We start from the raw sequence: 19,915 nt of genomic DNA on the forward strand, positions 1-19,915 counted from the left end.
AAACATATTTCTAATCTCTTTTCCTTTAGGCCACGATCAGTGTATCGTCCACTAAACCCTCTGGCACCCAGCAAGGGTGGGTCACTAAATACTTTGTAATTATAAGAATGGTTTTGAAGGTTCAATACAGCCATGCCATTTAGGAAACCAGCAAGGATTTAATGAATGGAGATGGTCCACTTAATTAGACTTGCTAATGTTCCTTCCCCACCCCCAAGCATTAGAGTTTGTTTATATATTCATAAGATGCATATCTTGCATTTTGATAAGTGCCCTCAAGGTAGCTTGCAAAACAAATCATCATCATTAATGCTACATTTACTAGTTAAATGTATTAGTTGTCTATAGCCACTGCCTCTAGGCTATATACAATAAAATGTTAATGGGCCAATATTCAATACAACTATTACTCCACTATTGCTAATATAACTATTACTCTCCTGACTGGATTGAGCTTCTGATTCAGCACGCCCACTGCTCCTCCTGCTTGAGTGGACAAGGGGAAATAGAGTTGTGTGTCATCCGCATATTGGTAATAATGCCCTCTAAAATGTAATATATGAAATAAAGACACCAGCAAAAACTACAGACGGTAAAATAACATGCAAGCGGCAAGAGAAAAACAGTAAAGACTCAATGCCATTCAGAGCCTGTCTAAAAGATAGCAGTGGAAAAAAACAGGCCAAATGTCTGTGTGGATGACACAATCTCTTTGGTAGCCACCTACCTAATATCTGCAGATGAGGGGGCACACAGAAGGACTAAAGAGGTCAGTTCAGCACTTTGAATTGGGTCCTGAAACACTGCAACAATATATTTACAGTATTCCATACCAGTTAACAATCTGGCCACTTCATTCTGCATCACATGAAGTTACCAGAACTGACATACAACTCACAAAAGTAAATTAGCTTTGATGGTACCACAGCATTGATAATTATGGCTATCTCTCCAAGACGGGATGCTGCTAGCACCTTAACTATACTTTTCAAAAGGCACCATGAACTGTGTGTATGTCACTTGTGCATCCATCAGCAATGCTGGTTCCAAAAAATAATTTGTTCTGGTTGTAATTACATTTCCCCTTAAATAACGGATGAAATGCAACTTACGTTTTATTTGAAACTATTTGCCAGGAATAAGAAAGCAAAGCTACAATTTGCAAAAAAAAAATAAGGAAAAAAGTTGTATGAAGCTGAGATCCCTGTACAACTGAGAAATGTAGAATTGCTTTTCAAAATATCAGTAAAATTAGCAAATGCTGCAACATTATTTGAGTTTGTTGATTCTCTATATTGCATTTAAATGTTTATCTGTGTTGTACAGTGTAAGATCATTATTTTAGTACATATATATTTGTGCCTGAACTAAATAACTGATGGGGTGAATCACAAATCAAGAAGTTTATATATTTTAAAAATAACAGACGTGTGTTTGATTTTCGGTAGAGACATAAGAGGGGAATAAATTGTTCTCATCTTCTGCAACTTTCTTTTTTTTTTTCAGGAGAGGATGATGGTGAGTCTTCATAATATTCTTTACAAGTTCACTTTTACCCTTAATGTCAACTAAATACATTCAGTATGCTGGATATACAGTATTTTTCCGTGTATAAGACTAGGTTTCCCCCCCTTTGAAATAATGTCAAAAATTTGGGGGCATCTTATACATGGATAAGGTAAAGGTAAAGGGACCCCTGACCATTAGGTCCAGTCGTGGCCGATTCTGGGGTTGCGGCGCTCATCTCACTTTATTGGCTGAGGGAGCCAGCGTACAGCTTCCGGGTCATGTGGCCAGCATGACTAAGCTGCTTCTGGCGAACCAGAGCAGCACACAGAAACGCAGTTTACCTTCCCGCCGGAGCGGTACCTATTTATCTACTTGCACTTTGACGTGCTTTCGAACTGCTAGGTTGGCGGGAGCAGGGACCGAGCAACGGGAGCTCACCCCGTCGTGGGAATTCGAACCACTGACCTTCTGATCGGCAAGTCCTAGGCTCCGTGGTTTAACCCACAGCACCACCCGCATGGATACATCTCCCCCAATTTTCTTAAATTGGAGACTCCAAAAATAGGGGGCGTCTTATACATGGGGGCATCTTAAAAGGTAAAGGTAAAGGTACCCCTGCCCATACGGGCCAGTCTTGACAGACTCTGGGGTTGTGCACCCATCTCACTTAAGAGGCCAGGGGCCAGCGCTGTCCGGAGACACTTCCGGGTCACGTGGCCAGCGTGACATCGCTGCTCTGGCGAGCCAGAGCCGCACACGGAAACGCCGTTTACCTTCCCGCTGGTAAGCGGTCCCTATTTATCTACTTGCACCCGGAGGTGCTTTCGAACTGCTAGGTTGGCAGGCGCTGGAACTGAGCAGCGGGAGCGCACCCCGCCGCAGGGATTCGAACCGCCGACCTTTCAATCGGCAAGTCCTAGGCGCTGAGGCTTTAACCGGCATCTTATAGATGTAAAAATACGGTACATCTTTAAAATACCTCAATACTGAATACTGTTGCTGAATTACAATAGAGGGTGAGGGAGCAAAAAGTGGGCAGGGCGTGAGAAAGAGAATAAAAACATACAGAACAAGACTTAGGATTTGGAACACAAATACTTGTCCATCCTTTTTTGTGCGGGGGGGGCGGTACTTGCAAAAATGGTGCTATTCTGATGTATGATGTTGAAACCTGCCCCTCAAAATAGAAAAATCAATGCACAATTTAAATTGTGTGAAGGGGACAGATGGAGAATCAAGTCTTTAACAGATTCAGGTTTTCCTTAAATCATATGCCCTGTGTTTTGGTTTCTGTCTAGTGTGTTTTAAAAATCTGGAATTTTGTTGAAGCTACTAATGTGAATTTATTTCTGTGCTTGCAGGAGAATCTTTCTATACATGGCTAGAAGGTGAGCAAAGTACCTTGTTCATTAGCATTTCTATACCTCCAAAATAGAGGATAGCTATGTTAGTCCAGCTATGCAGCTATGAAAGTCCATTTCACAGTAAGTTCATTAGTCTCCAAAGATACTACAGGACTCTCTAGCTGCTAGAGAGTCCTGTAGTACCTTCGGAGACTAATGAACTTACTGTGAAATGAACTTTCATAGGCTAGAGATAAAAATGCTGTAGCTCATGAAAGTTCATGCTACAGTTAGCTTGTTAATCTTTAAGGTTCCACATTACTTTCTGATTTTTACCTCCGATAGATTGTAATGCATCTGTACAGCTAACACTGCAGGGTCACTTAAACTGGAGGTAGGAACTGTGCTCTTACACCTTTTGGAAACTGTAAGAGCTCAGATTGAATAGGTCTCATTAAAATAAAGTGTTTATAAAAGTATTCGGAACAGATTATTTCCCAAGCTTACCTCTCATCCCATAATATGCTCAAATATGCTATCCATTAGTGCCTTTCACCAGTTTCGTCTTTCCCACACCCTCCATGCCACTTCTGCACATTCAGATCCCACCTAGTTCAGACACAGTGAGAAATTTCTACTACACGAATGAATCACAATGATCCTCAAGTTTGGCTTCTCCCTTCTTCCTCTGGTACACAGTGAAAAGGAGAGAACCATTTCCCATTTTAAATAAATCACACTTTGATGTCCAAACTTGTGGGCCTGGTTATTGAGGAATAGTTGAGTTTGGAAATCATGCCTTTATTAGGCCATAGGCAATTGTGGTTTGTTTACAATCCAACTCGAAAGCTTCCTTATGAGCTCGAAGAGTGGGGGGATGTTAGCCCAAGGCTCACTGTAGCCCATTACTTAGCAGAAATGCAGGCCTGTGAGTCATGCTTTCATGAGTTCACTTTTTAACAATGCTTATTCTACCTAGGTCTCTGTCTTGAGAAACGTGTATTCTATAAGCTCATTTCTGGACTTCATGCTAGTATCAACATACATCTTTGTGCAAATTATCTACTTGAAGGTATTTTATATTTTTAATACTGTGATCATCTCCATTATTGTGGGAAGTTAATTGTTATCTCTGTGCAAGCATAATTCAGTTTGTCCAAAATTGTTTTTCTCTGATTAGAAACTTGGGGGAGACCTCGTTGGGGATCCAATGTCAAAGAATTTATCCATCGCTTTGACTCCAGTGAAACAAAAAGCGAAGGTCCAAGAAGGCTAAAAAATTTATATTTCTTATATTTGGTGGAACTACGCGCATTGTCAAAAGTCGCATCGTACTTCGAGCGTTCGATTGTAGATCTTTACACTGGAAATTCCCAAGAGGATACAGAGACAAAGTCCCTCTTGTTAGAAATCTTCAGGGACACAAAGTAAGTGTGCCTTCCCATACCCAAATTTAATGTGCAACTAGATACAGCTGCTTGAACAATATTGGATTAAAAGAAAATACAAGAAATTGCATCAAAGGGATATCTGGAGTGTAAAATATAACAGGAACATTTCTTAACCTTTCCGAAACAAAAAGCAAGCACTGGAAAATGGGGGGGGAAACCCCTCCACTTAGCTTTTGTCACAGTTACTGTGGACAAGAGGAAGTTTCCCTCGTGTGTACAAAATTGGGGGGGGGGGAGAGCATGTAGCCTTTTGAATTTGGCCTATTTCCTGTCCCACTTCTTCCTTCAGTCTCTTAGCCAGTAATTTTGCACTCATGAGATCTAAGCAGACAAAATTTATTGCAGCATTGCTGGAACATAAATATAAGTCACCTATTATGTATAAAGTTATTTAATTATCTGAAACATGAATAAAATGAAATTCTGAACTTTTTTATACAGTTTAAAAAATAAAGGGTCTCAGGTTTGTCAATTATTCCAGTGCCTTTGTATCCATTGACCCAACACTGGAAGACGTGAGCAAGTTTACTGCATGGTGAACAATTGAATAGAATCCTGCCCATACCCATCTTTTATAGCTCTACAAGTAAAAGCTTGAAAATTCAGGAAGGGAACCAGGACTATTGCAGGAGGTGGGGCAGAGAGGTCTTTGCCAAGCCTGCCTTTGGATGTATCCTTGTCTCCCCCTGCTGTTTCTGTTTCTTCTTTAATACTCTCTGTCAATTGGCACTCCCTGATTCCCTTGCTGCAAGTTGTCTTCTGCTCACTCAAAGCACCTCCTTTCCCAGACCACTCTCTTCACCAGTCCTGTTCCACGCCCTCCTCAAGTGCTTTTGCTTGGCTGGAATGTGTTTTTGAACTGCGCTGAAATGTATTTTGTTTGCCTGGATAGAGGGAGATTTGTGTGTAGAAAGGCCTGACTTTAGTATGCATAAGAGTCATATGCATTTCCGTGGCCCCTGAGAGGTTCTTCATGAGGAAATGTGCCTTTCCAGCTCCTCACCCCTGCTGTGGAGGGCATGTAAAGGAAGATCTGACTCAGTCTCAAATCACATGTGCCTTAACACTGACTTCTGACTAAGTCAAGTGTTCTGCCATCCTGTGCTGTGAATTACGATTTGCCACTGAGATATTATTGAGAAATTGTACAACGTAGATCCCTTTCACTTCATTCTAAGCAATAGACTGAGAGTTTTTAGATTATTTTTGATCATTGACATATTTCGTTCACTTAGGTCGTTCCCTATGCACTTTGATGAAAAATCCATGTTTGCTGGAGACAAAAAAGGGGCAAAATCATTAAAGGTAAATACAATAATGCCAGTGAAATGTTTACATAAGCTATGCAAACAAGGCAAAAAGTCTTAAAAACTAGGCATTAATCTTTTTTGGGGGGAGTCTATAGGTGTTTTGGGGACAGATGAAATTGGTTTGGTTAGAATATGATTCAGAATAGAGAACTGCTTGGTCTTGACTGTGGCTTTAGCATGAGAACTTCTCTAATTTCATTGAGTAAGACTCCTCAGCAAACCATAACCTACTTCTAAATTCTCACACATTTATGAAGCACTTAAGCAAATTCTAGAAACATGCTGGATACTCCACTGACCATAAAACTCTGGTACATTTTTGCTAATGGGCTGCATCATTGAACGCGCCCTGTTGGTTTTTTGTTTTTTATTTTAGACTAGCCCATGGTATTCACTTGCCTAATTTTAGCACCATCACATTACGTTTGGAGCTCACATACAATGGTTCTTTCATTTACCTTAATATGTTGCTGTTCTGCAAAACAGTACAGTGGTACCTCGGTTTACAAACTTAATCCGTTCCGGAAGTCCGTTCTTAAACCAAAACCGTTCTTAAACCGAAGTGCGCTTTCCCTAATGAGGCCTCCCGCCACCAGTACCCTCCCACCGTTTGGATTCCGTTCTTTAGACCAAGGTAAAGTTCTCAAACCAAGACACTATTTCTGGTTTTGCGGAGTTTGTAAACCAAATTGTTCTTAAACCGGACTGTTCTTAAACCAAGGTACCACTGTATTAAACATGGTTTATTATTAAAGCAAATCAGAATATTTCCTATAATAACTGATATGGTTATGTAATACTGCCCTATCCTAGCCATGATTAGAGGGTTTGGAGTTCCCAGCTGGCTTTATAGTCTCCTAACCTTTCATGTGCAAATTAACCTTTTCCTTTTCAGAGCTGACAGTGGTTAGTGTAGAAAGTACAGTAACCAGTTTGCAGGCCTTGGTTAGAAGGGGGTTTGTGAACTGCACTTTGAGCTAGTGAGAGCACCGGTGCAGATTTAACACCACCTGGTGGTTAGTACTGAAAAGAGAAGATGAATTCATACACATGGATGGCGGTTGAGGGGCGAATCCACACTTTTTATTGTATCTTTAAAAATTATGTTTTGTTTTTATTGGTAGGAAGAATTCAGGTTACATTTCAAGAACATATCCCGCATAATGGACTGTGTTGGATGTGATAAGTGCAGGTTATGGGGCAAATTGCAGGTATGTGATTTTTTTGTGAGTTAACATGCTCTGGGGCTGTGAAATGGTCTCCCATGCAAAACCTTCTGGCACATTCTTCTGATGCCAGGAGTTTGGGGATCTTGCCTTGCAACAGACCCAGAACCCTGGGGTTGGGACTCTGCCTTTTGTGGCTGGTTCATATCAGTACAGTGGTGCGTGTCACTACAAAGCCCATATTTATTAGCCTTAGTATGCACTCACATAATTTCAGTCTTGTTTATACAAAGACTTGTGCCTTGAATTCCAGCTGCATAAACTGTACTTAGTTGTTGTTTTGAGTACAGTACAATGTACAATGATAGGAATATTTTTAGTAATTATAAAATATAAATCATACCTTGTCGAGACTTGTATTCTTTGTATTGCAGTTATATATTCATCAAGAATAATGGAAAAAGCTGGAAAACAGGGTTTTATTATTTTATTGAGAATGAGCTTATTAATATGAACTGAAAATAAAATGGTAAAGGACCAGGAGACTGCATGTATTACTTTGTGTAAGGTTGGTGGCAGAAAAGCTTTAATTGCTGCATGATAATCATGTGTCCAAGCTATATAAAACCTTTCTGTTATCAGCTGGGGGTTTGGGACTAGGGGGTTCTGTATTCTTGCTGTTCTACTGTGTTTTTTTTAGACTCAAGGTTTAGGAACTGCTTTGAAGATCTTATTCTCGGAAAAGGAAATAAAAAACCTTCCTGAGAACAGCCCATCAAAAGGTTTTCAACTGACACGACAAGAAATAGTTGCTCTTCTAAATGCATTTGGAAGGCAAGTTATATTTTTACACTTAATTATTTTATAGCTATGTAGTTATAGGCTATGTATTTAAATTCTTCTGCACCATTCCCCCCCCCCATATCAATCTGCTACTGGGATCCAACAGAAACCCTTAAAATCCTAGCTTAAAATAAAGCTGTAACTTGATTTCAGAATAACTCCAGTTCAACATTAAATATTGGGCTTATAACAGAAGAGAAAACATTAACAAATGAAACATCTAGGTGAAATATTAGGCTCATAGTGAATGATGGAAGGGGTCCAATGTATTCCAATAGCTGAATGCAGCGGGGGAGGGGGGGTTCTGTTTACCAAAGGACATTACAAATGAGATATCAGTGTTACAAGTTTACATTGTGAAAGTGTCAACATAAAGATAATTTGGAGCAGAATAAAAGTCAAATTACTCCTGGGGTCCAATGGACCTCTTCAGTGCTTTGTAATTAGGTTTTTTTTCCTACACACAAGACTGTAAGGGGGGAGTTATAAAAAACACCAGTGCTCTAAGTGCTACAACCTAAAAAACAAGCAAAAAATATGTGATACAGGCCAGATACCAATGATGTTGTGCAACATTTAAGCAAGCAGAAGTCTTCCTTCCCTTCCTAAACCTGCTAAAGCATACTTGGGGGAGAACAGGAACTACTGTTGCACAAGCAGAAGTCCACTCTGATTGCAGATGGGTATATTTGAATATTGCCCTCATTTTTTCTTCCCTATTTAGAGCAGTTGCTGGGACCCCAGTTATATTGGGGTCATAATTTCACTTTCCCATTCATTTTAATAGTAGTATAGCTTCATTAAGTTACATAAGCAGCACATGTTGATGGTTGACCTGATGATTGCTGAAGAGTACATGGAATAGGAAATGGTTCAGGTTTGCTTTTAAAAATCTACAAATATTTCAAACAGCTGCTAGGGTTGAATCCACAGCAACCACACTTTTAAAAGGGCTCTCCTAATACGTTTTCAAAAAGAACATTTTTATTTTGATCAAGATACTAAATATATATTAGTCACGTACATGAGAACTGCGGTTTCCGCACTGAGAATAGAAGTTCCAGTGTTCTGGACTTCATCTTCAGTTGTGCAGGACACTAATCCTGTTTTATATCAAAGTATTGATTCACACAAACATTTCAGGTGAAAAAGTAATAATAAAGTTACTTTTTTCTTCAGCATTTTTGGTGAAATGAACTTTTTTGAAAGAACACTGTGAGGTAATATTGCCAGTCATTGTGTCATGAAAAAGGTACTGGACTGTGAGGAATGAATTCATTTCTAGTGCCCTCAAGGCAGAGACTCTCAAACTAGGGAGTTTAGTGTTTCTAACTTGAGATTGATTACAATGTGCAATCTTTTTAATCTCAAACTTTTTTTCTGCTGCATCACAGGCTTTCCACAAGTATACGAGAACTGCAGAATTTCAAAGCTTTATTACAACAGAGAAGTTAACGAAGGCTTTTCTACTTAGTGGTGGAAGCAACCATTCATTTGACATTGGGAAAAACAAAATCAATCTTTATACAAACTGTTCTAAGGGGGGGGGGTATAATACCAACTTGAATATTTAAGGTAGGAAAGGTTAGTCATTGGACAAAATATTTAAGTATGAAGTACCTAACTTTAAACATGTAAATTATGTTCATCCTTCCACTGTTCAGTGTGTTTATCTTTGTACATCTCTTGAACCATCATTTGTTATGAACTTTTATTATTTTGTCTATTCAGAGACTCTTGATTTACATCAAACTGCACTTACTAAGTCAGGTGATATGGAAACCTTGCAGTGTTGCTCAAAAATAGCTGGTGGTCATATTTTTAACGTTTGTTTGTATCTGAAGGACCAGGTGCTGTTAAAAGATTTTCTGTGTTTTGATGTCTGTTAACAGTAGCTGAAATGGCTAGTAAATTTTTACTAAAATAAGCCCCTTGGCACCCAGGGGAGACCAGCATTCTTTAATCACATTTTGTTTTATTTTTGTACTTGCTTCCTTTCCTCCCACTTAATTTTCTGTTTCTCCATATCACCGTTGCCTTCTCTGTGAGGAGACAAGACTGGGTTTACTGTACTCCAGAGTCCCTCAATTCCTGTTATGCGTGTCCACTGAAGGGGCCTTTAGAGTGAAGTGCTGCTAGCTTGAAATGCTTTGCTCAAGACTGCTGTTGGCTCTTTACTATGTAGCCAAAACTTCTCTCTCAATTTCTAGAGAGCTAAGAAAATTTTAATTCTACCACTTGCAATCTTTCAAGATTGACACCCATTCTCCCTGTTCTGGTAAGCCCCGTAATATTTTTGTGAGACTAAAAGCAAAATCCTCCTAAACAAACACTTTAAAAATAGTGTCAGTTCTCGGAATTCAGTACTGCATATCCTGCCTATGCAATCTCCTATTTGTACCTTACAAAAAGATACACAATGTCTGTACTAAAACGGGTATGCTCTGCAGAAATTTGATTCTCAATCATTTCTTGCAAAGGGGACTTTCATTTAGTCACTGCAGAACAATAGCAGAAAACAAGTAATTTTTAAAATTTTAAATACAAAGGAAGAGAAGTTCTGTAACGTGCGATGGAGCAGCTGACTTAGAAGCTGTCTGTGATGTAATATTTGTATTTAGTGAGGGATGTTTGAGTACAGCATGAATGTCAATGTTGGTACAGTATATAGATTTGTACATAAGTTTTGCTTTGATAAGTAAAATAATCTGAATTAAAATGAATTAAAAGTGCTCTTAAACACTTCTAATCTAAGTAATCTTTACTGTGGTTTGCGTTTATACACTTATGTTGCTAGCTTTGTGTTACACCACTCCATAACTTTGCAGTTGAAAATGTGGGAAGGAACATGAGCGGATGGTTATAGCACTATTTTTGCTCAAAACATTTATATTTTGCTTATAATGAAAGTGCTTTCACAGGAGGCTTTTAATATATTGTTGCTGTGCCTCATTCAGATCTCACCTCAGATCTCCCCCTCCGATGTCAGAGTTCTACCTTTAGGCTGGAGAGGGAGAAATGATTTAGGCTTTGTACACATTACAGACTTTAACTGCAGGTAGGTCATACTTTGTCTCAATTCTGATCAAATTTACTTTGGTGGGAAATGCAGCATTTCATAAGAAACGACAGGATAGATATGGCTTGAGGCTTATGTGATGGGAACCAGTGATGGAAACACACTGGATGCAGCCTCAATTGGAGTGTGTACACAGCCTTCTATGTGCCCCGGTACTGCTTTTCTAAGGCCATAGGATTACAGTCTTAATTTACTGAACATGAGGGGAAGAAAGGGCTGTTTGTAACAAAAACACTATCCAAGTTAGTGGTTTTTATTTGTAGGGCAAATGAGAAGGTTATACCAAAATTGTACTGAATAGTATGGCACACTTTGATTGATAAATGCAATGAGAGTCAGGCTTTTATAGCTTCTAGCCCAGGAAGGCCTCTAAGCTTCCTAGTTTTACTGTCTGCCTTGTAGGCTATCATCAGTGACTTTTGGCACCATGTTTGTTTGCCCGCTGCAAGTCCTGCAGGCATGGTCTAGATGGAGGCGAAGGCGAAGTGAGAGAACAGGCACTTCATGTGACTGTTCTGAGTGGGCTGCAAACATACTGTTCTTTCTTTGCTAATGAATGTCTCAAGTAATTGACTTCAAAAATGAAGTTCCAAATATACGTGGGCAGCAATTCAGCAATTTGATGGACACTTAACTGGAAAATAAACTCATTAAATAGTAGCTAGGTTTGGAAACTCAGTAAACACCAGATTCTGCCAGATATACCCCAGTCTACCTGGTTTGGTTCTGGTCCTATTGTGGGGCCCCGTGTGACTGAAATCAGAATTTGACAGTCCTACTGGGCTAAAGCAGGTCTTTCAATTTGTGGGTATAGTTCCCGACTCTGTGCCTGAAGCAAAATGAATTCTGCAAAAAGAGCAAATTTGTATAATTTAGATCATAAGCATCATCTTTCCTTGGTGCAGCTTCTTTTGTATGTGAGGATAGGGTAGCTATAACCTTGATATTCTTATTTATAGCTGGGCAAAAGCAGGCTCCTATATTGTACCTATTGAGCTTAGTCAACCAAGCCATTTTCACCCACTCACTTCATTTTTTTCAGTTGCTGTGGTATACAGGCTACCTGTAATGAATAAAGTGGTAACATTTTCTTTAAGACTGCATCCTGCTAGGAACAATAATTCCCTTGTTAATTCCCGAGTTAATACTCGTTTACAAAACGCTCTCCCAAATGAGGGACAAAGATTACCCCACCCCATTTGCCCTCTCTTCTCAAAAATGGGCCTTGCACTTTTCATATGCTGTCTAAAAGTGTCATTGTACAAATATACAACATAGTTTGCACCAATGTACCTGCAACTTTGAACAGAAAATGTAAATGAAGCTTGGATTACCAATAAAAGGCAAAGAGCTGAATTTGGCACCTGATCTTTAGATGATCACTTGGTGTTCAGCTGATTCATGAAAAATATTGGCAGAGTCATGGCTAGTAATTGGAATTGACAAACACAAGTAATAATTAATGTTGGACAGATATCTTATACTGGTAAAAATGGACTCTGGACTATATACAGTGATAAATACTAATAAAACTTTTGGTTTTCTATTAAGACTTGGACAGTGTTTATTCTTAAGCTTACATACAGATCTGTTGTTTGCTTATATCAAATGCTGAGCTCATAGGTATCATGGAAGCTTTTTATTTTATGTATATTCTTTCCTCATGGTAGGATCCCAAGAAACTGAATATAAAATTAGCAGTTTCTCATTAATCACAATTGGCAATACTTACTTGTCATCCATTCCATACATGCATCAAGTAATATTAGACTTTTTATAATGAATGTTTTGTTGGAACTAGGAGTATTTTAAAAATGTTTTTATATCAACATTGCCAAAATAGTTTGTATGATGGTCACAACTCATCATCATCATCATATCCTACTGAATACATTACAACATGAGACACAAAACTATTTCTGTACATATAAACAGTGACAATATAAGAAAAGGGCTATAAATTTATAGCAGTAGTTTTCCAACATAAAAATAGATAATACAGAATACAAATATTTCTCTTAAGCTGCAGTCTTGTAATAACACCTCTGTATTTTGTCTTCATTATAAAAGGAGACACAGTGACTTCAGTAGGAGTGCTCCTATGTATAATTAAAGTACATGTGCAAATCTTTGCAAGATCACATCCTAAGCAAGGCATATTGGAATGAAAATATAACTATGGTAAACCTGTATGGTTTAACTAAGTAAACCTATAGCTTGTTTTTACTCCTATGTTTTTCCATGGGCCATGCTATGCCCCTGTAACTTGTGCCTTATTACTGATGTTGATTTTTTTAAAATCAGCATTGGTTTGGTGCTACATAGGGCTTGGTCGTTCTATCACTGTTGTATAATCCTGCTGCAAGGATCCAATGTGAGGTATAAAGCTGTTGGTTTGATGTCCCCAGTCATAGTAATCGGGGGAGAAACTAGAAAACAAAATTAAAGAGAAATTAACTTGGTAAAATATAGACGATAAAACAATACTTCAGGTCATGTGTTCCTGTGAAGTTCTAAGCAGGCACTAGACAGCCTTTGGTTCAAGGAATTGTGCAGACATGTTTGCTGCAATCCTGTGGTTCCTGGAATGAATTCCTGCTGCAGCTGGAAAGGAATTTGCTAGAGGGGCATAGGATCACACAAGAACATAACACTGTGGCTTGGCTTAAATTTTATACTTAGCTGTTAATCCAGGTCATCAAGAGTTCTATGCTGACAATCCCCAATTGTACTGGAAACTAAATCTGAGTACAACTTTCATTTACATGCAACATATTTTGATGAGACACATTAATAAAGATTCCAACATTTATAACCTGATTAGCTGGTTGTCTTCCCAGCTTTGTGTAGAATAATGAATTGTAGGAAGTAATTCCTGTTCGTCTGGTGTCTCCCAGTCCTGTACAATTTAATAATGCGGGGCATTGGGGAATGAAACTCAAATTTCCATGGAGTATACAGAAAGAGGTTGGAATCACACATAAACCTGAGTGACAGAAGCTAGGCATCACAGAAGCATAGCAGAATACTGTAAAGAATAAATTTTTATTGTAAAATACTGGGCATAATACAGCCAAGTAGAACATTTGAAATCAATAGGTCCCCCCTTGAAATTAATGGGTGTTGTACAATTGTGTCCCTCTGCTGACAGAAGGCTCTTTAAAGTAGCCTAGGCTAATTACTCCTTCCCTCTGTAAGCCCATGTGCCCCTCCACTCTGCTCTAGGAGGACCGTAGGAGGGACTGCAGGAGAAAGGGGGAAATTCTGAAAATTACCTCTGCTCCAGTCACAGAAGCTACCAAAGCTAGAATTCTGCCACAACTGGGCACAATTCCCTTTGGCTCTGTTCATCAGTTTGCCTCACCTGCCATGTATACTGTGCGGTGATATACTCCACGCCAGATCATCATCACTGTCGTATCTGCGAGGATTGTCAAAGAAATAAGATCTTGGACTGAACGCATGAGTTGGTACTATCCCTGGGTTTATCTAGGGATGAAAGAGAAGTTATTTTGCATTGCACCCATTTCCCGTTGCCAAGTTTTGTGATTTGACAAATGTCTTTAAAGAGAAATGCAGAGAATTCTAATCACTTTTCTCCTATCCTGTCTCACATTTCTGTGCACTCATTTACATGCTGGCCTTCTGGTAAACGTTTCTGAATATAGCCTCTGTTCCTTCTCCTTTTGCTTGGAGGGAAATGATGGGAGCAAACAAGAACAGACAATATAAAGTTAAGTCTTGCAAAGTTTCCAAAGCATAATGAGAGTATCATTAGTAAGCAAATGATCTGGCTTATCTGTTCTAATTTACACTCTTACAAGCCACCCATTCTACATTGAGACATACCCAAATTATCTCGTCTTTTGTTATCTGATTTGACATTGAATCTTTGCAATTTCTTTTTGAACTCTAATGTCCCAAACTAAATACAGGGGTCCAAATTAATAGAATCAGAGAATTGTAGGGTTGGAAGAGACCACAAGAGTCATCTAGTCCAACCACCTGAAATGGAGGAATCTTTTGCTCAAAGTTGCACAATCCCAAGATTAACAGTTGCATGCTCTACCAACTGAACTATCTTCTAGTCAACAGCTATTATTAGGTTGCTCACGATACCAGTGTTGTCATTTTTTTTATTAAAAAAGGCATACTAAAATGGCCACAGAATTATATTTGCTCGTTGTTATCATGGTGAAACTGGATTAGCTTGGCATTATTTTGTCATCTTAGATTTGAGAAGAAACCATTTTTCACCCAGTGTCTCACATTGTGAAACGTATAGTGTCATGAGTGAAAAAATAATTAAATTATGAGGATCTTCTTTAAATAAGATATAAAGTAATACAAACTTAGTCAAAGGAGTCTCTATTGCAATTTAAGTTGTCATTTAATTCCCTGTTGACAAAGCTCTGCTATGTACTTCTATAAACTTCCAGTCACATATATAGTACAGTGTATTACTATTTTTTTTGGCTATTACTCCCCTCTAGTGGCTAATTTTCAAAATATCCAATTCCAAAATCCATATTTTGGAGATATTGTGGTTGGCCCCAAAAGTATCACAAAACAGTATGCAAGCTTTAGAATTCTCCATAATGCTTCATCAGGCTCAATGATAAACAAAGCAAGGGGTGCATCTTGTAAGAGCCTTAAGGTGGGAGGAGGTAGCCGGCATTCTAATATGGTTATGCAGGCTAATCTTTAGGATTTGAATTGAAGATGAGAAAATGATTTTTTTTTTCAATTTTATCTTAATTTTTAAAGAACCTTTGATTTTAAAGACAAATGTTTTTGTGTATTTCCCTAATTTTCCAGCCTGGGGAAATACCAAAAAAGTAAAAAAAATGCTACATCAGTTACATAAAAAGATTTTGGAACACAAGTATGCAAAACAAGAATCTGGTTTAAATAAAGTGAAGCACTATACACTGATCTGTCCCCTCTCCTTTGTAACATTTTGCAAACTTCTGCTTTAAATGTAACTTTAAAAAGATGAATTCTTAAATGATTTCATAGTGAGTCACAATAAATCGAGAATAAGGCAAGCAAATCCTTCCTTATCATAAAAGGTAAAGGTAAAGGTACCCCTGCCCGTACGGGCCAGTCTTGCCAGACTCTAGGGTTGTGTGCTCATCTCACTCTAGAGGCCGGGAGCCAGCGCTGTCCGCAGACACTTCTGGGTCACGTGGCCAGCGTGACAAGCTGCATCTGGCGAGCCAGCGCAGCACACGGAACGGCGTTTACCTTCCCGCTGGTAAGTGGTCCCTATTTATCTACTTGCACCGGGGGTGCTTTCGAACTGCTAGGTTGGCAGGCGCTGGGACCGAACAATGGGAGCGCACCCCGCCGCGGGGATTCGAACCGCCGACCATGCGATCGGCAAGTCCTAGGCGCTGAGGTTTTACCCACAGCGCCACCCGCGTCCTTATCATAAATATTTGCAATGCAGATATTTTGAGCCAACAACCCTGTGCCACCTTCCCCTAAAGCTGAGAGTCCCTAACATCAGGAAATAATTGCCTTTAATGACTCTAGAGCATAATGGGCTGAGCGGAAGAATAATTATGCAAAAACAAAGGGTGGTGTCTGTATTGATCAATAAATGTGTGCACTCAGATTTTAGAAGGGACATGTGACATTGCTATGACATGAGAGGCATTTCCTTAAAAAAAAACAGAATATCAAGAAGTGGGCATATGTTGAATGTGGGGAAAATATAACTTACTAGGTCTTTTGTAGGGTTTCGGACACGGAAGAAGAACACCACTAAGGATGTGGGGAGAAGTTCCCATACAAACAGGATTACTCCAAATACAACATATCCAGCATCACCCAACTGACATTTCAAATCTGCCTGTTGCAAAATTAAAGTTAAATATGTATTAGATGTACAACTAGATTCGGCATTTGCTAGCAACCCCACAACCTCCATGTATTGCAGAATGCATAAGGAAAACACTTCTGCATGCAGAACTGCAACTCTTTCACCACTCTCTGTGAAAATCAACTGCATAAAATACATCTCTGGGCATCAGAGATTGCCTAGATGCACCTACAATTTTCTTGGCCTAAATAAACAAAGAACCAGCATCTATGTAGGCAGGCAGGTTTCAGAGGGATTTTCTGACCAGCAGATCTCACTGGTCAGGATGCCATGACCAGTGGGCACTTTAAACATGCTGAACTAAGTAGATGGACTGTTTTGGGTATGTACTTATAACATGAGAGACACAGTGTGCAATTTTGGCCTAGTTCTTAGTCACGCTGGAAGGGTTATACCCATGAGTCACTCGTGGATAAACTGACCTTGTTCTGGATTTCTCGGAATGAATCACAATGGGGGCTAAACTACATGTGATACTAAATGTGTCACTTGAAAGCATGCCAGTTGTTTTGTTAAAAAAAAATGTGCAAGGGGTATACAAGTGCAGCTCTTCCTTTTCTGCCTATGAGCCAAATGAACCTTGCACCATGCTGCTGCTGCTGCTGCTACTTGGGTGGGCATCCTGTGATGATTTAATTACAAGAGTAGCTCCAGTGAAATCTGTAAAATCCAAAGCCCAATTAGACTTAAGACTTGCTGGCAGTTAGAGCTTCTTATAGCCTAAAAGGAATGCTTTCTTGGCTTTTCCATGGGTTATTTTTTTATGAAGTCATCATGCCCAAACCAGGCGGATACACATGGTAGGTTTCCTCAAGAAGAAGAAGAGGAGTAGTTTGGATTTGATATCCCGCTTTATCACTACCCTAAGGAGTCTCAAAGCGGCTAACATTCTCCTTTCCCTTCTTCCCCCACAACAAACACTCTGTGAGGTGAGTGGGGCTGAGAGACTTCAGAGAAGTGTGACTAGCCCAAGGTCACCCAGCAGCTGCATGTGGAGGAGCGGGGAAGCGAACCCGGTTCACCAGATTACGAGTCCACCACTCTTAACCACTACACCACACTGGCTCTCAAGATAAGTTCATTATTTTTCTGCAGGACAAAGTGGTTATACTGCCTTACTCTCCTCCTTATATCACATTCCTGGACTACAAAATGCATATAAATGAGTCCTACATATAAATGGCTCTCCAGGTAAGCTTCTGTAGCCTCTTTTTTTTTTAAGGCTACAAAACTTTGATATCTAAAAGCTTACATATAGTCCTGCACAAAAATTTCTTACCTTGCAGACCAAGCACAGCCTGACGTGAGAAGAACCCTTTGTGGCAAATTATTATTAATTGCAATTCATGTCGGATAAATGGGTGGAGGGGGTCGTTCCTTTTATGCAGTCAAATATCAGTGCAAGAATGATTGAATCTTGATATCACAGGAAAGTACTGTACTTGCCTGATCAGATACATTGTACCAGTCGTAATCAAAAGAATTCTTGTTTTGAGAAAACGATAAAATGAACAAGTTGTAACAGGCTCTTGATGTATAAAGTAGTATAACAATCACTCCTACAGTAGTTAACTGGCATACGGATGAACCCTAAAGGAGAGATTAATACACACATCTTAGTATACTTGAATTTGGGCTTGGAAAGTGAGCACTGAAATGCCATGATTCTAGGAGAATAGCATAGCTGGACATCAAGTTACTTAGGACCATCCCAGATGTTGTTTTGTTTAAATCTACAGTTTCTTTTAGTACTGTCAGATGAACAGTGCTCATACTTACCCATATTCTGCAGCTGGGTTCTCATAATAATTCAGTGCCATACTATGCATTGTTATTAAGTAAGAAGTCCTATCATGTTCAGTGGAATTCAGTCCCAAGAAAGTGTGCACAGGATCACAGCCTCTCTTATAGACCAACTTTTGTTGTTTGTTTATATGTTGGGTTGGATCTAAGATGATATATCTTTCTAGTATTTGAGATTTTATTACCATCTAGTCTAATTTTCAAGATTTAAGCACATTTTTAAAAGCTGTCTGTCTGAACCAAGAATATTTAAATAAGCACATGACACTTTGCTGATCCAAGGGCTTGTGGCATTATTAAAGGAACTGAAATCAAGTGTAGGAAAAAGGATCACGAAAGCTGTGGTGGGACAGTTTACACACAGCAGATGACACTTAAAAGAGGAAATCATTGCTATGTACATATTTGCTTTAGAGATAAAATGTTGTTGCTATGGTAGTCTGGGAGGAACAAGCTGAAATAAAACTTCCCATCCTATTACAACCAAGTCTAAAAATGGAACTATATAGCTGGCGTTTTCAGTATGGTATTTCCCCAAATTAACCAACTGAGACAGAGCAGTTTTATGTGGCCTTTTACACTGCAGTTTCTCTAACCTAATAAGCACCCCATGCTTCCCAAGATCTTATAGAGATTTGGATTTGAGTCCCCGTTCAGCTCATGAAGCTTTCTGGACAGCCGTGGCCCAGACATGCACAGCCTTACCTACCTCACTCACAATGTTGTTGGGAAGGGTGTAGCCCTCACCCATGAACCCAGCCCTAAGCCCCATGGAGGAAAGGTGTATGTGTCAGTCCCTGTGCAGCCAGTTCATTGATTGCTGTAGATTTCTGTGTCATGAATGAAAGAATAAAACCAAACAGAAATTCTTCAAAAAAAGGATCATTGCTCTGTTGTGCTTCTGCTGAAGTAATATCACTTTCCAAATTGCATGTGTGCAAGAGCGAACACTGTATATTCCAAATATCCAACAGATTTACCACTTGTGGTGTTATGACCCAAAATCCCTGATTTGTTACTTTTTGTGCTGAAATGCATTGATGTGATACCAGGACATTTGAGTATGATGGTGGATTATTTCAACCAGCTGCAGTGCCACTCTGAATTATTTATACAGGAGTGCTGACACATAATATGTATGCAAAACAGAATCCAATAAAGCAGTGAACCTATTTAAATGTGGCAGTAATTGTTTAAAGAAAAGATATACATTGTAACATCACTAAACATGGATTTCTTATCCTTAACTACCCAACCATAACTCAGTCAGGCTAAGGCATGAGTAGGCAAACTAAGGCCCGGGGGCCGTATCCGGCCCAATAGCCTTCTAAATCCGGCCTGTGGATGGTCCGGGAATCAGTGTGTTTTTACATGAGTAGAATGTGTCCTTTTATTTAAAATGCATCTCTGGGTTATTTGTGGGGCCTGCCTGGTGTTTTTACATGAGTAGAATGTGTGCTTTTATTTAAAATGCATATCTGGGTTATTTGTGGGGCATAGGAATTCGTTCATTTTTTTTCTAAA

At 39.2% G+C, this 19,915-nt stretch overlaps 2 protein-coding genes across 2 annotated transcripts in view; one reads left to right on the top strand and one right to left on the bottom strand.

The window, feature by feature from the left end:
• ERO1B (endoplasmic reticulum oxidoreductase 1 beta) overlaps nt 1-10,371 on the top strand; it is a 30,957-nt gene extending 20,586 nt beyond the window's left edge. Inside the window, exons 8-16 of the mRNA XM_079971202.1 lie at nt 30-76; nt 1,507-1,518; nt 2,871-2,897; nt 3,832-3,924; nt 4,033-4,279; nt 5,539-5,608; nt 6,738-6,824; nt 7,480-7,613; nt 9,017-10,371. Coding sequence (XP_079827328.1) covers nt 30-76; nt 1,507-1,518; nt 2,871-2,897; nt 3,832-3,924; nt 4,033-4,279; nt 5,539-5,608; nt 6,738-6,824; nt 7,480-7,613; nt 9,017-9,077 — 778 coding nt within the window. The 3' untranslated portion in view covers nt 9,078-10,371. The remainder of the gene's footprint in view (nt 1-29; nt 77-1,506; nt 1,519-2,870; nt 2,898-3,831; nt 3,925-4,032; nt 4,280-5,538; nt 5,609-6,737; nt 6,825-7,479; nt 7,614-9,016) is intronic.
• Nucleotides 10,372-11,617: 1,246 nt separating this feature from the next.
• GPR137B (G protein-coupled receptor 137B) overlaps nt 11,618-19,915 on the bottom strand; it is a 32,358-nt gene continuing 24,060 nt past the window's right edge. The window contains exons 4-7 of the mRNA XM_079971203.1: nt 18,031-18,178; nt 16,430-16,554; nt 14,066-14,190; nt 11,618-13,130 (exon numbers count right to left, since the gene is read on the bottom strand). Coding sequence (XP_079827329.1) covers nt 13,019-13,130; nt 14,066-14,190; nt 16,430-16,554; nt 18,031-18,178 — 510 coding nt within the window. The 3' untranslated portion in view covers nt 11,618-13,018. The remainder of the gene's footprint in view (nt 13,131-14,065; nt 14,191-16,429; nt 16,555-18,030; nt 18,179-19,915) is intronic.

This window comes from Podarcis cretensis (assembly GCF_951804945.1).
Source record: "Podarcis cretensis genome assembly, chromosome: 3".
In the NCBI taxonomy this organism is placed as follows: domain Eukaryota; kingdom Metazoa; phylum Chordata; class Lepidosauria; order Squamata; family Lacertidae; genus Podarcis; species Podarcis cretensis.